The sequence below is a fragment of the Pipistrellus hanaki genome (assembly GCF_964339955.1).
Source record: "Pipistrellus hanaki genome assembly, chromosome: 17".
Classification (NCBI taxonomy): Eukaryota; Metazoa; Chordata; class Mammalia; order Chiroptera; family Vespertilionidae; genus Pipistrellus; species Pipistrellus hanaki.
This window is the reverse complement of record NC_140519.1, coordinates 32,884,005-32,900,586: the sequence shown is the minus strand read 5'-3', so window position 1 is coordinate 32,900,586 and position 16,582 is coordinate 32,884,005. Positions and strand designations below refer to the sequence as shown.

General features: G+C 37.1%; 1 protein-coding gene across 2 annotated transcripts in view; it reads right to left on the bottom strand.

Annotated features, from left to right (window-relative positions):
- CSMD3 (CUB and Sushi multiple domains 3) overlaps nucleotides 1-16,582 on the bottom strand; it is a 771,720-nt gene that overhangs the window by 103,282 nt on the left and 651,856 nt on the right. For both annotated transcript variants that reach the window (XM_084864313.1, XM_084864314.1), the window contains 2 exons: nucleotides 10,332-10,428; nucleotides 5,156-5,260 (listed from right to left, as the gene is read on the bottom strand). In XM_084864313.1, the coding sequence (XP_084720439.1) occupies nucleotides 5,156-5,260; nucleotides 10,332-10,428 (202 nt within the window). The remainder of the gene's footprint in view (nucleotides 1-5,155; nucleotides 5,261-10,331; nucleotides 10,429-16,582) is intronic.

The following is a 16,582-nucleotide window of genomic DNA, read 5'->3' as shown; positions in this document are numbered from 1 at the left end:
CACTTAATATTTTGCAATTACTATGTTAATGTCAATGTTAACTAGATAATAGATTTAAAAACGTGAAGGATAATGCAAAAACTTTTAAATTAATTAAAAGAACATTAGGCAGCCTCTGTCACTGATTTCACTACTGTCCACTGTATCATTTTCTCTTTCTCTCTTCTCTTTCCCAGGCCTCTGTCCTATTTGTTCAACTTTTTCCATCCTTTGTAACTCTATTTTTCATATATGTTTCTCCATACACCTTCATTTTTTAATTTATAATTCCCATTTTAATTAAATTCACTCACTTTGTTTTTAAAAAAGCACATGCAACTGGGCATTTTTAGGTGACAATATCACTAAGTGTGACTATTTAGTAAGCATTTACTTAAATTCTCCAAAAAGGAGGTTTGTTTTTTTTTATACCTGGAGAATATTTTTGCTTCTTTAAGTTATGATTTGATACAAAAAAAATGTTTTAATATAACTCAACAGGATTTTTGTAGTACTGGCATTTTAAAAATTATATTTACTTTGCTCTAGGACAGTGGTTCTCAACCTTTCTAATGCCACCAGCCTTTAATACAGTTCCTCATGTTGTGGTGACCCTCAACCATAAAATTATTTTTGTCGTTACTTCATAACTATAATTTTGCTACTGTTATGAATCATAATATAAATATCTTCCAATGGTTTTAGGCTACCCTGCTAGCGGTTCTCAATCTGTGGGTCGCCGCCTATGAACCATGAGGTCAAACTTGATTCCTTGACAGGGCACATGCCCGGGTTGTGGGTTCAGTCCTCAGGAGGGGCTGTAAAGGAGGCAGCTGACCAATGATTCTTTCATCATTGATGTTTCTCTCCCTCTCCCTCTCCCTTACTCTCCCTCAAATAACTAAAAATGTATTTTTAAAAATTGTGAGATCTAAAATCCAGTAATCATTGCTTTCCCTTAAGAGGAGCAGTCAAGTTCTAAATTCTTTGTAAATTTGTATCTACTATTTGTTGATAAGGATATGGCTCAATTTCATTGAATATAGTTAAGAGTTTAAAAAAAAAACAAAAAAAAACAATTTGAAAATATTAAAAGTCATTGAATAACTTATCCTATTAAATTTTAATGATCTTATATTATCTATCTTATACAAAAAAGGACCTTTGGGCATTTAAGAAAACATTTTATAAATGCAAAAGTCATATACAAGGGACTTAAAAAACTTGCTATAATTTCTTTATAATTATAATTACTTAATGGTCTATATTATGAATAAGTGTTGAAACATTTGCTGTTTTCATATTACGTTTTCATATAACAAACTACAATAAAGTTAAATTTCTGGAGTCATCCTATCCCTTTCAGGAGTCATCATACCTTTAGAAGCGTTAGTTCCTTGTGCTGCCTCAAACCTTAGTTCAGCTCCGTTGAACTAGTTGCAATTCTCCTAATATGCCATATATCATAGCAGTGTTTAAGCCTGCAGTATTTGTGCTTAAAGTATCTACTGCTGTCTAAGTGCAAAACTCCTATCTTTTGTTAAGACTCAGCCAAATTGTCACCTACTATTTGAAATATTTCCTGAACTTCATAAATGAAACTGATTACTATCGCTTTTGTACACTCTATTATAAATCCCTCTATTCCTGTATTCAGTGCACTGTATTATTGCTTTATCTCTCTGTCTATTCTATGCTATGATCTCATAAAAAAAAGATACTGTGACATATTTATCTTTGCTTTTCCCATGCTGAGCATAGTAACTGACATGTAGTAGGTATTTCAAAAAAAATTATTGGGTGAATGAAGAATAAATCTCATTTATAATCTATTAACATTACAATGATGCATTTGTTGTATCTGAGATTAGCAATAGCTAAAAAGTGAACTTCAAAATAAAACTAAAAGTATTGTTAAAAATTAATTTAGCCCAGCCAGGTGTGGCTCAGTGGTTGAGCGTCAACCCAGGAACCAACAGGTCACCGGTTCGATTCCTGGTCAGGGCATATGGCCAGGTTGCTGGCTCGATCCCCAGTGGGGACATGCAGGAGGAAGCCAATCAATGATTCTCTCTCATCATTGATGTTTCTATCTTTCTCTCCCTCTCCCTTTCTCTCTAAAATCAATAAAAATATATTTAAAAATTTAATTTTGTACATGCCTATCAGTGTAGCCTCTGTTTTTCCCTATAGCGAGTTTCTTTTCTCTCAGAATTTTCATTAGAGGTAATAATGTTACAGTGATAGATAAAGTGATGTTGAGAAAATAATAATCAGTTCCTTCAGGAAGCAGAAGCTGACAGAATTATAAAAACATATACAGAAAAAGGTGCTAAATACCTTTATGAACACCAATATCAGTGTAGGCATACTGATGGCAATAATATATTCCAATATTAAGTATTTTTTATCTTATATTTCTTGATGTTGTATCACTCACTCATTATTCAGTCAACAAATATGTCTTGAATACTAATAAGATTCATGAACTGGGCTCAGTGCAAGAGATAAAGAATATCCTAAATGGACACAATCCTGTACTAATGGCAGAGGGAGACAGTAAGCTCCAAATTACCCCATAATCACCCAATTAGACTTATAATCACTTTATGGAGCAAACTACAAATTCATATATGTATTTAACTTAGATGCATAAGACTTCTTTTGTATCTAAAAAAGACAAATTCTTAGAAACACATAAATACAATAAAAAACAACAACATACAAACCCTAAACTCAAAGAAAAATTGCCTCTGTTGACAGATAATATGATGTTATATACAAAAAATCATAACGACTCCACTCCCCCAAAATATCTGACTAATAAACAAATTTAATAAAGTTGCAGGATATAAAATCAACATACATAAAATAGTTGCATTGATTGCTATACACTAAATACAAAACATATTTAAAAAAGAAAGAAAATTCCATTTACAATAACATAAAAAACAATAAAATAATTGAAGAAATTTAAGTATGAAGGTAAAAGATCTACACACTGAAAATTATAAAAGTCTAATAAAATAAATTATAGAAACACAAATAAATAAAAAGATATTTGATATTCATGGATCAGGATGATAAAATGCCCATACTACCCAATGCTACCTATTGATTCAATGCAAACCCTATCAAAATTCCAATGACATATTTCACATAAATACAAAAAAATATTAAAATTCAATTAGAATCACAAAAGAACCCAAATACCCAAAACAATACTGAATAACAAACAAATAAAAATTGGAAATATAATTCTTTCTGATTTCTAACTAAATAAGAAAGGCTATAATAACCAATACAGTATGGTACTGGCATAAAAAAAGAACACCTAAACCAAAAGTTAGTCTCTTCAATAAATGGCGTGGAAATTGGATAATCATATGCAGAAGAATAAAATTGGTCCCCTATCTTACACCACTTTAAAAAATTAATTGGAGATGGATTAAAAACTTAAATATAACACCTGATATATAAAATTTCTAGAAGAAAAAAACATGGGGGAAAGCTCCTTAACATTGGTTTTGATTTTTTTATTATGACACCAAAAACACAAGCAATAAGAACAAATAAAAAGAACTACATAAAAAACAATACAACCCAAAAACTTCTGCATAGCACAAGTAACAACATAATCAAAAGGCAACCTGTGTTACTGGCAAACTTATCTGCAATGTATCTATCTGAGAAGGAGTTAATATCTACTCTCTCCTCCACAAGTGGACTGAGGTGACCTCTGAAAACGGTTTGCTATACACCTACCCAGAAAACCCTACAAAATAATACAAATCAAGAGTTTCAGATATTCTGTGCACTTTAATAATGCTTGTGACACTGCCTGGGCCATTGGGGTATGTATATCTGAAAAGCCACCAAGTATCTGAAGGATGTTCCTTAGAAGCAGTGTGTTCCATTCCTTCACTACAATGGTGGAGTTGGTAGTTGTTCTCAGGCCAAACCATGAGGCTGGACAAAGGGTCAGTGGTGAATTTTTATGGCACATACTTAAAAATACAGATTAATGCTGAACTGAAGGGTTTAGATGTAGATTCTCTGAGCACATCCAGGTGCACAAAGCTCCTGAGATGCGTTGTAGAACTTACAGAGCACACGGGTGGACTGACCCATACGTGAGCTCTCCGCACCACACTGACACGATCCTTACTGAAAAGAGCAGACTGTTCCTAAACCAGAAGAGGGGGTTGCACAGAAAAATTAAAATCCCAGAAGAAACAGAACACATGAAAATAGGAGTGAATATCCAAAAATGTATAAAGAACTCATACAACTCAAACCATGGACGCAGATAATAGTACGGTGAAAGCCTGGGGTGCGGTTAGGGGTGGAGGGAGGTCAATGGGAAAAAGTGGGGGGTGGCATACATGGTCCAACAATAAAGGTAAATTAAAAAAAGAGAAATGGGCAGAATATCTATAAGACATTTTTCCAAAGAAAACACAAATGGCCAATAGGTAAATGAAAATATGCTCAACATCACTAATGATCAAACAAATGTAAATCAAAAGCAAGAGATGTCACCCAAAATTGGTTAGAATTACTATTATCAAAACAAAAAAATTAACAAGTATTGATTAGAATGTGGCAAAAAGGGAACCCTCAAGTTCTGTTGATCAGTATGTAAATTTTTAGTCACCATAAAGGCCCCTCGAAAAATTAAAAATAGAAGTATAACATGGTCCAGTAGTACTACTTCTGGGTATAGATCCAAAGTGATTAAAATCAGGATCTCAAAGATATATCAGTTCTATGTTAATTGCAGTTTTATTAATAGCCAATATATAGGAACACCTTAAGTCTCCACCTACATGAAGAAATGAAGATGTGTATCATATATATATATATATATATAGATATAATGGATATTATTAAAACTATGGACAAGAAGGATATCCTGACATTTGCAATAACATGGATGGACCTTCAGAGTGAAATAAACCAGAAAGAGAAGACAAATATTTTATGATCTCATTTACATGTATAATATCAAAGAGGAGAACTGGTAGGAACAATGAGTAGAATGTTGGTTCCAGGGGCTGAGGGGAGGGAGGAATGGAAAGTCACCATTCAACAAACTTAAGTTATGCAAGATGAGTAAATTCTAGACATCTGCTGTATTGTGCCTAAAGTTAATACTACATGATATAATACTTACCTGTGTATTCAAGGTGAAATCCAGCAGCAGAAACACTGATGTCTGATTGAAAATTTAGATATAGATTGTTAGATGTACTATTCAAAAGATGAGGTATTGTTGTTCCTGAAATGATAATTTAAAAAGCAGGTCATCAAACACATAATAAATACTATAATAAAACTAAGTAAGCTAATTACTAATTTGCTAATAGGTTATCACTAAACTAGTGGCCCGGCACACAAATTCGTGCCTATAGAAAGGAAGTTAACTAAAAGAAATATTTTAATATCACTATTTGCCTTTTATCTATAATAGAAATGTCAACTAAATTCATGATTGACAATGACAGATCAAAACACATGTGTGCGATTGGCACCTGCGAGAGCTTTATATATTTTGTGCATGTGCAAGTCAACCCAGCCTTTTAGATCATTCTACATTACTGCCTAAAAATAGATAGGAACAATGAGAGCTTGGAAAAGTCAGAGTAGTAAGTGTTATGATCACCTAAGATAATTTTTTTTTCAAATATATTTTTATTTATTTCAGAAAGGAAGAGAGAGAGAGAGAAACATCAATGATGAGACGGAATCATCGGTCAGCTACCTGCTGCATGCGCCACATCAGGGACCAAGCTCACAACTCAGGCATGTGCCCCTGACCAGAATCGAATCTGGAACCCTTCAGTCTGCAGGCCAAGACTCCATCTACTGAGCCAAACCAGCCAGGGCTAAAATGGATGTTTTGAATTTCATGTGGACTTCAATATTCCATACACTTAATTTTAAAGTTTGCAGGTGATTATTATGGTATATTAGCTTAAGGGTTCAGAGGATATATTCATTTATTGCCCTTTAGTATAATATATTTTATATCAGGTCAAGTACCTTAATATTTCTTTTTAAAAAATATTTATTATTGAAAGTATTACAGATGTCCTTTTACCACCCCACCTCCCTCACTGATCCCCAACACTCCATGTTCACCCCCTCAGGCCTTCACCACACTTGTCTGTGTCTATTGGTTCTGTATATACTAGTATATGCACATAAAATCTTTGTTTAATCTCTTCTTGCCCCTCCCCCCTATGAAATACAACAGTCTGTTGCATGCTTCAGTATCTCTCCGTCTATTTTGTTCATCAGTTTATTTTGCTTATTAGATCCCACATATAAGTGAGATTGGGTGATACTTGTCTTTCTCTGACTGGCTTATTTCACCTTAGTCTATTATTCTCCAGGTCCCTCCATGCTATCTCAAAGGGTAATCCTTTTTTATAACTGTATTATATAACATAGTATTCCGTGGTATACCATAGCTTTTTTTATCCACTCATCTACTGAAGGGAACTTGGGCAGTTTCCAGATTTTAGCTATTGTAAATTGTGCAGCTATGAACAGAGGGGTGCATACATTCTTTCTGGCTGGTGCTTAGGATTTCTTAGGCTATATTCCTGGAAGTGAGATCACGGAATCAAATGGCAGTTCCGTTTTTAATTTTTTGAGGAAACCCCATATTGTTTTCTGTAACAGTTGCACCAGTCTTCATTCCCACCAACAGTGTACTAGGGTTCCTTTTTCTCCACATCCTTGCCAGCACATGTCATTTGTTGATGGCCATTCTGGAAGGTGTGAGGTGATACCTCATGATCATTTTAATTTGCATCTCTCTGATGATTAGTGACTTTGAGCAGTTTTTTCATATGTCTCTTGGCCATATGTTTGATATTTCTGACACTCTGATAGCAAAGCTGATAGTTAGCATTCAAAAACTCCCAGATACAAGCTAGTGTTAGTTTTGTCTTTCAGTAAATGCATCATGATGATGTTCTTCTTCTTTTTTTTAAAATATATTTTATTGATTTTTTTACAGAGAGGAAGGGAGAGAGATAGAGAGCTAGAAACGTCGATGAGAGAGAAACCTCGACCAGCTGCCTCTTGCACACCCCCTACTGGGGATGTACCCACAACCAACGTACATGCCCTTGACCGGAATCAAACCTGGGACCTTTCAGTCAGCAGACCGATGCTCTACCATTGAGCCAAACCAGTTTCGGAATGATGATGTTCTTCTAAACTTGTAAAGGAAATACACTAGTTTATTCAATTGTTGAGTAAAAATATAAAATATCTGCTTAATATTTCTTGACTATTTATCATTGAGAAATAGTTAAAGATCCTCAAGATTATAACTCAAGGAGTTTCAAATGAAAGCATAAATATGTGTCAATTGTATTTTTTAAGATAAAGTTCAAAAAGCATATCAGTCGATAGTATTAGAAATATTTTTATTAAGTAACTAGTTATTGTACACTTACATTGCACAACTCTGTGGACCTTTATCACTGATCCTATATAATAAAAGCCTAATATGCTAAGTGTCCAGTTGTCCAGTCAGCTGTTCAACCAATCAAAGCATAATATGCTAATGATATGCTAAGGCAACTCAACTACTTGCTATGATGTGCACTTACCAGCAGGGGGCAGACTCTCCGACGGGTAGGTTAGCTGCTGGGCCTGGCTGATCAGGACTGAATGAGATAGACAGGACATGCCCTGGAGCCCTCTCTTGGTCCCTCCCCAGCTGGCCAACCTCCCGTGTCCCTTCCTGGCCCCAACTGTGCATCAGTGGGGTCCTTCGGCCTAACCTGCATCCTCTTGCAATCTGGGACCCCTCGGGAGACATGGGAGAGCTGGTTTCAGCTTGAAGGTGGAATGACTGGTCACTAGCACACACACTGACCACCAGGGGGAAAGTGTTCTATGCAGGACCTGGCCCCTGGTGGTCAGTGTGTTCACACAGGAGGAGCACCACTCAGCCAGAAGCGGGGCTCATGGCTGGCGGGTGCAGCGGCGGTGGCAGGACCCTCTCCCGCCTCTGTGATGGTGGTGCTAAGGATGTTCGACTGCCAACTTATGCCAGCACCTCCCACGGGGAGCGGCCTAAGCCATCAGTCAGACATCCACCAAGGGCTCCCAGACTGTGAGAGGGTGCGGGCCACTCTGAGGGAAGCCCCCTTGAGTGCACGAATTTTTTTGCACTGTTCTCTAGCTCTTCTATAAAAGAAATCACAGTGAATTCATTACAGAACATATAAGTGCTTTTGATCTCAGCTCATAGTGTCCTAATTGAATCACTAAAGACAGAGATTAACAAAAACTCAAATGTCCTTTGACCTGCCTTTTGTCCTTTGAGGATCTAAGTTTCAGTCTCCGGCTTTGAAGTCACACCAGCTGTATTCCAGTCTCATTTGAACATTGTCTGTACAACCTTGGGCAACTTAATCTCTCTTAAGTTTCAATCCCCTATGCGGACGGCTAGAAAGACTAAATGAGGAAATGTGTGACAAGCCTCACAAGAGCTAACACTCAGTCATTACGAGCATGTTATTGACCACTTTTTATTATCTTCATCTGTGTGTTCATTATTAATAATGTATTATACCTAACCTATTATAAATAAATGTATACTCAAATTATATAAAAAATTTTTTTCAGGAAAGATTCCTGTCTAAATATCTAAAATATATCTTATCAGTAAATCAAATCACTCCTATTCTAGATATTTCTTCTTTACTTTCCTCAATGGTGATGCTAAAAAACTGGTTACAATGCCCCGTTTGAAACTCTATTAAGTCCCTGGCCCATGTGGCTCAATTGATTGGGTGTCCTTTGATTGGGTGCTGGTTTGATTTCTGGTCAGGGCACACGCCTGGGCTCTGAGCTCAGTCTCAGCTAGGAGGCAGCCAATTGATGTTTTGCTCTTACATTGATGTTTCTTTCTCTCTTTTCTTCTCCTCTAAAGACCAATAAAAATGTTAGGGAAAAAATAATATACATATATATATTAAAAACTTGAAACCATTCAAACCTATTTCAGTATGTCTGAAATGTATAAGTTAATAGATTATGATTCTATTCCTAGTATAATCTATATACATAAAAGGCTAATATGCTTAGTGTCCCTCCCTCCATCCGTCTGACTGGTTGCTATGACTGGCCCTGACCACCAGGGGAAGAAGCTCAATGCAGGAGCTGCTGAGCTGCAGTGTCTTGGCAGTGGTGGTTCAGGAGATGCACCCCCAAAACCAGAGAGAAAGAAGCCTGATTCCTCTCAGAGCCACACAATTCCACCTTCAGCCATGACATGGGCTGTGTTGTTGTAGGGGCACTATCAGCCTCAAATCTGGTTTAATGCACACTTGCATTTGAGTCCCACACCCTGTATGACAGCAACTTTGCAGAGTGATCTCTCACCGTCCAGGGCCTCTTGGGGGATATCAGAGAGCCAGTTTTGACCCGATCCCTGCAGGAAAAGCTTAGGGACTCCACCTGCTGGAGGGACCCTGCTCACTCCACAGACGCCTTCTGAGCCACTGCACCACCCTAGGTGCGGCCTGCCGGAGAGGGACCATGGGCGGTTGGCTCCAGGGCATGTCCAGCCCGTCTTGCCCAGTCCTGCCCTGCCAGCCACCTTCTAATTCATTTCCTTTCAATGTGCACGAATTTGTATACCGGGCCACTAAAGTATAACTAAAATGAATGTAAAATATATAGTTTCAATTAAAATAAAATTTAATTTCACCTCTTATATGCTAAAAAAAACCCACAAACTGTTAGATATTGAATAATTTTTTAAGTGTTAGTAATTTTTAAAACTGTCTAGTCAGTACATATGTATACATTAATTTCACATAACCTCATTTATTTAATAGAAATAAGTGTATATTCTCTTCATTGCCACTCAATAGTGCATTGCAGCTTTGACCACGTTGTTACACAGTCCCCTGATTATTTTAATGGCTGCAAAACATTCTACTATGCGCATATACCATACTTACCAGGAAATATCTTATATTTAAATATTATTGCTCCTTTTTTTAAGGGTAAGGGGCACAGCACACATATGATTGCTGAAGCACAACTGAAAATATTACCTTTAACATAAAAGCATCAATAAACACTTATACCATTACAATAAAAAGATAGTAAGGTTTTAAACAGCCATTTCTATTTCGTTATCTGTAATGCCTCACGAGCGTCTAACTTTGTGATTTAGTTCATTGCATATAAGTTTATAAAAAGCAAATTAAATCCACCAAGTCAGGGTTGTAGGAAACACTTTTTTAAAAGAGAGAGGCTGTAAAATTACGAAGTGTGACTGCACTTTGCTTAGGCTCAGCTCTCTCATTTACCTGAATAACTCCCGAGTCTCGGAGCGTTGTTGTCTGCCCCATCATAGAAGTCCAGAGAGTCCCAGTTATGTTCTGTAGCAAAGCTGACAACTTGTACCTGTGAGATAGTAATTGCTGTTAAGAACACGTACTTCTAACAAAATAGCTCAAAGCCTGGATCACATCACTTGGGCCCTTCATAAGAGAAATTTAACAGAACTGAAAGTCGCCATAATGGCACTGGCCCACAAGAGCTTTCTGTCATAAGATAGGCCTATGGGACATCTAGCAGCGTTCACTATGGTTATGACACTGGGTTTGTCACCACCTCAGACCACTCACTTCCTGAACAGCTTTGTGGGAATCTAATGTCCCAGTGTTAGGACCCCAATGCATGCTCCAAATGATTAGCTAACTTCTATGTTTTGGAGTCTAGATTCTTGCCACTGATTGAATTTTCCCATTCTCTTTAGCTATGAGGACACAACCAGAATTGTTGTATCCACAAGTATCTAGGACCTTATAATAAAAACTGTCCTCAGATTAGCCTGGATACTTATATTTCCCTTTATTTCCATAACCTTTGTTCAAATTCCTGCCGTTTTTTTATTTTTTTTAAAAAAAATTCCCTATCAAAATTATTTTATTAGGTTAATTAAACAGCTGAATGATGATTCATTTTGTTCAGTACCCTTCTAGAAAATACTTCAAGTTTTAAATGAACTTTCCATACATCAAACAAAATTAACCATACACGAAGGTTTTAACGTTATTATCCCTGATGCACATGGTTAATAGGTCTCAATATACACAACCAAAATGATACTTTGTGATGGATTTATGTACGTCTTTTATTTTATGAATGGAATGGTGATCAGTAAATCACTGTGGAAGTCCGTAAGTGTGATAAGGGAAACGGCTGGTGTGTGATTCTCTCGGTGTCTTACATTTTATTTAAAGAACGAGCATGTGTTACTTCGATGCACTTCAGTTGGCACAGCTTGAGCCTCGCAAGAACCCACAGGACCCTCACAGCTGCGGATCCTACCTACCTTTCTCTTTGCTTATCACATATTGTAAAGCTTTGGGGCAGGGAAAGGAATAACCATGAAAATACATTTATTTTATTTAGCTAAAATATGTATACATGTGAGCATGACATATTCACTAAATAATTATAACAATCTCATTCATTAAAAATATCTAATCCACAAAACAGTCCATCACCATTCTTCCATTCTAGTGCATGCCAGTGTTCCCTTTCCAGGGGTGAGTGCCACCTGGCAGCACATGGGCTGCCTGAGGGACAGGCAGAGTGCCCACTGGCAAAGCTCCAGGACAGGAAGAGGACCAGATTTAAAGCTGCAGGATTGTACCATAAGGACCACCTCCTCCATCTATGATCAAGTCTATCTGAGTTTCCCTTCCCTTCCATTCAGGAAAAGCAAAGATCACATTCCGCTTTAAAAGGATTCCTGCAGGAATTGACATTTAAGGTAAGCTCAATGTACTGTGAGATCTTCCTCCAAAAAAAATTTTTTTTATTCAGTTAGTAAAAATGTAGAGAAGTCAAGCCCTGAGGTGGAATTAGTGAACCGTTCATAATCCAATTTAGCCACAGTAGAGGGAATTTACATAAAAGGAAAGAGGCATGCAAAGTTTGGAAAAACGGAGAAAAGTTAGAGCAGAGTTAGTGAATTAGTAAAGGTGATTTTAGAGTTAGAAGGCCTGCATTTGCCACTTCACACTCGCTCTCCTCTGGAGCCTTTACAAGCATCTCTAGGGTTTCATTGACATGTCACCCTGGGAGAACAGTGACGCACTATGCCTTAGATCACTTACATAAATCACTGTAATCAAGGTGCCTGATTCATAACTTTGCTGTAAAAATCAAATTATGTTTAGCTTAGGATAGTGCTCAGTTTATATTCACCAAAAATAATTAGGCGACTGAGGAGAGTATTACACCGAAGGTTTTAGAAGGGAGTCAAGGGGACATAACCAAGACTGTGCTTTGGAGTACCACACTGGGTGAAGGAAATAAAGGCGAAAAGACAATTTTCATATCTATTGTGGTAGCCTGTGTGAGAAGCAATGAAAGACTAAAATAGGATGGAGGCAGAAACAGTAGAAAGAGTTACCCAGTTGTCACATGTGTTGAGATAGGGAAAGTTATTAGGTTCTGTATGATTTCAACAGGGAAGGGAAATGGAAAAAACAAAACAAAAAAACCACAACATTTAAAAGTAATTTATCTTTTTCTTCCTTACTCATTGAGATCAGGTTGGTGGTAAGAACAAAATTGTAGAAATCTCCAGAAAAATCCATTACCTTGGTGAGAGGAAGAAAATACATTTCATTCTGGTTCTAGATACATGTGCACGGCAGGCTAAGTGATGCTCCCAAAGATATCAAGTCCACATCCCCAGAGCTTGGGAATACTGCCTTATTCGGAAAAATATTCTTTCACATTTGATTAAACGAAGGATCCTGAGAGAAGGAGACTGTCCTGGATGATACTGGTGAGCCCTGCATGTGATCTAGCTGATTGATCTATTAAGAAGTATGTCCAGGGAGATTAGACCCAGACAGAAGAGGAGAAGGCAATGTGACCACTGAGGCAGAACTTGGAGGGATGTAACCAGACACCAAGGAATGCAGGCAGCCAAGGGAAATTGGAAAAGGCAAGGGGAAAATGCAGAGGCCAGGGCAGAGGGAGACTGGAGGCTCTCCACTCTAAGCACAGGGTTTCAGCGCATTTAAATTGACTCATGGCTTTTGGCCTCCAGCACTGTGAGAGAATAAATTTACATCATTTTAAGCTACCAAATTCATGGTAATTTGTTGCAGCAGCCACAGAAGATTAATACAATTTGCTACTATGATTCTGGGCATATCATAAATGCCAGTTGGCATAATAAAGGGTGTAGAAGACACAAGTACAACGAATGAGGACAACTATGACAAAAACAAAACAAAACAAAACAAAAACAAAAACAAAAAACAAAGAAGAGTCAAGTAAAAGATATAAAAAGAAGGAGCAACCGATTCAGTGCTTGGAAGCACTTTGTATTAGGAGTCATCCACCATGGACACTTTTTTAAGGTAATGAATTAGCAATTATTAAAGCCAGATATCCCTCATATAGATATGCAAATCTCATTCAGCTTTGTGTGAAATATTATATTACCGTAATGGTTATCATTTTATAAATTGAGGCAATTAAGTAACCAATATGTTTTTCTGTGGCTCATTACATAAAGACTGCACTTCGCTTCGTAACTCTGTTACTGTTGAATTCCTTTTGGAATTCTCCCTTCTATATACTTTGCTAAAATGAACAGGCAAGCAAATGAATGAATATCCTTCTTCCCCCAAAACTTCACACGCAATATTAACAGAAAAACTTGATCTCTTTGTTGAGGTTATTTCCAAAGGATGCTCAGCATTTCACATGGTTCTTCTCTTCTTTCCACAAGTGGTCATCCCATTTCATCTCACTAGGATTTACCGGAAATTCATAACATTCCTTATTCATGCATATATTCATTCCAACAGAGTAAAATAAAGGCAGCAGTATTTTATACCTGGTGTACTAGCCAGGTGGCTTTAAGGTGAAGTTCAAATATGTTATGTATTACATATGTCTGGGTATATGCAACTGTTACAGAATTTCCTATGACTTAGTGATATATCTAAAATTAGCACACTTACAAGAGGTTAATTAGAAAAAAAAAAGTGCTTGGTAGTCCTTTAGAGAATTTAAAATTATAAGTTCAATATGCTTCACACTCTGTAAGTTTGATAAATGCTCTGCTAAATTTGAAACTGTTTTCCATTAAACCAAATGCTTTCTAAGTAATTTTATAGTGTCATTTATGTGTGTCCAATTTTGAATAGTGTTTGACTAGAACAAGTGATATATAGCATACTTTTTCTGCAAATTCTTTTTTTTTTTTTAATCCTCACCAGAGGATTTTTTCCATTGACTTTTAGAGAGAATGGGAGAGGGAAAGACAGAGAAAAATATTGATGTGAGAGAAACACATTGATTGGTTGCTTCCTGCACATGCCCTGACAAGGGCCTAGGCCAGGGAGGAGCCTGTAACAGAGATATGTACCCTTGATTGGAATCAAACCCGGGACCCTTCAGTCTGCAGGCTGGTGCTCTATCCACTGAGCCAAACCAGCTAGGGCTGCAGATTTCTTATTAGTTCATCATATAGTGCTAGCTCCTTAAAATAATCCCAAACTTCACTGATTGGATAGGTATTCACTGGTTCATTTTCAAAATAGCACTATGCTATCTGCTATAACAGACCTGATTCATAAATTCCTGAGCTTACAAATAACTAATAGCAGTAAAACAGGATAGGTGTTTTGACAATGAAAATACAGGAATCTATGAGAATGTATGGCATGGGGACTTAATCTTGCCTTAAGTTCATGGCAGGTCTTCCACAGAAACGGTTTCTTAGTTGAGACACACAGATAATGATGACAAGTAGCCAAGGAAAAGGAGATTGTAGAGTGTGTTGCGGGCAGAGGGAGAGAGGCCCTCACAAAAGCCCAGAGGCAAAAGAGAGCTAGGTTTTCAAAAAGAACTAAAATCATGTCAATGGAATAGGCAAGGAATAGACACAAAGCACAAAGGAGTAATCAACTGTGTCAAGGAGTTAAGGACATAAGGGACAGGCAATCCAGGTATTGCAAGCAGGGAGCGATAGTATTAGATTTATATTTTTAGAAGGTTACTCTATTTGTCCTCTGGGGAGTAGACTGACAGAGAATAAGAACCCGGGACAGGGATGATGGCTATCAAACCTTAAGGGATAGAAGTCTAAATGGAAAGAAATAGACTTACTCTAATTTGGAGAAGACAGGCTGACAGTGTACTGTGAAGAGTAGAGGACAGAGAAGACCCATCAAAATTTCTGGCTTGTGCAACTGAATAGATTTAGAACTCATTCTGAGACAAAGCACTCTGGAAAAAAATCCCCCATTTTGAGGAAAAAATAACCAAGTCAATTTTGAACAGGGTGAATTGGAGATGCCAGCAAGATGTGTAACATAAAAATTCCAGTTGGACAGTTGTTTGGGGCAAAAGTAGGTTTACACAAAACAGTTTGTCCTTGTATTATTATTTATCAATTACCATATTATTTTCCATATGAACAACTGTAAACCTACTTTTGCCACACTTTGTATAGCATACAGCTTAGGTAAAAGATTTCGGTTGGATATTTAAGTTTTGAAATCATCTTTTATTCAGCCCTGTATTTTTTTAAAAATGTGTTTTGGGCACATGGTGCAATATACAGATCTTGTAACATAGAAACCCACTTCTGAAACCTATGTGTTCATGTTGACCAGTGTCACCTCCATGCATTTTTCATTTAAAAAATGTCTTCTGATTGTCTATTGTGATTCAGGTCCCAGGCATCAGCATGTAAGGACAGCAGAGGACATAGACCCAGACAAGGTGGCAGAGAGAGTGGTGTGAGGGGAGATGAACCAAGGCCATGGAAAATCGCACACATTGAAGGCGTTGAAGAGGAAGAGGAGGCCCTGTCCCTAGATGTCCAAGCAGGAGCTATAATTATGGGAAACAAAACAAAATCCAGTAGAGCACTGGTGCCTAAGAAAAGGGTTTTAGCGTGAAGGGGAAATCCCAGGACAGGATGTTACCCACAGAATAAACAGGAGGTGCAACACGATGGATTCAATGAGATGGTCCTTGACGATCACTGTGCAAGTGGCTCAGTTAGGGCAGTGGGTGCTGCAGCCACATTGCAGGGACTAGAAGGAAAATGCCAGAGTGCTCATTATTTTAGGATGAGATAGAAACGGATAAGATGATGTGAACACAAAAGATGCTTCAGATTAAATCTTCAGAGTTAGATGATGTAATAAATGTTTTATGAAGATTCTAAACATATTCTCATTTCAGATTCCCTGTTCCAAAATTATTTTTTCCTAAAATCCTTGTTAATTTTACTGCTAATAAGATAGGGTTGATTGGTTATCTCCAATTTTATAAATTGGCCATAAAGTAGTAGCACCGTTAATGGGAATGTAAGGTTATATCTACAACCCTTTGATTTTCAATGCCCTTAAAAAGACTGAACATCTACATTTTATGTTTTCTCATTGGTTTTATGACATATTTTACTCCTGACACCAGTCAAGTAATTTTTTGAATTTCCTAAAATATTATAAAGGTAAATCCAAAAATAGTAAATCTTTTGCTATTGCTCAGTACATGGCTCAGA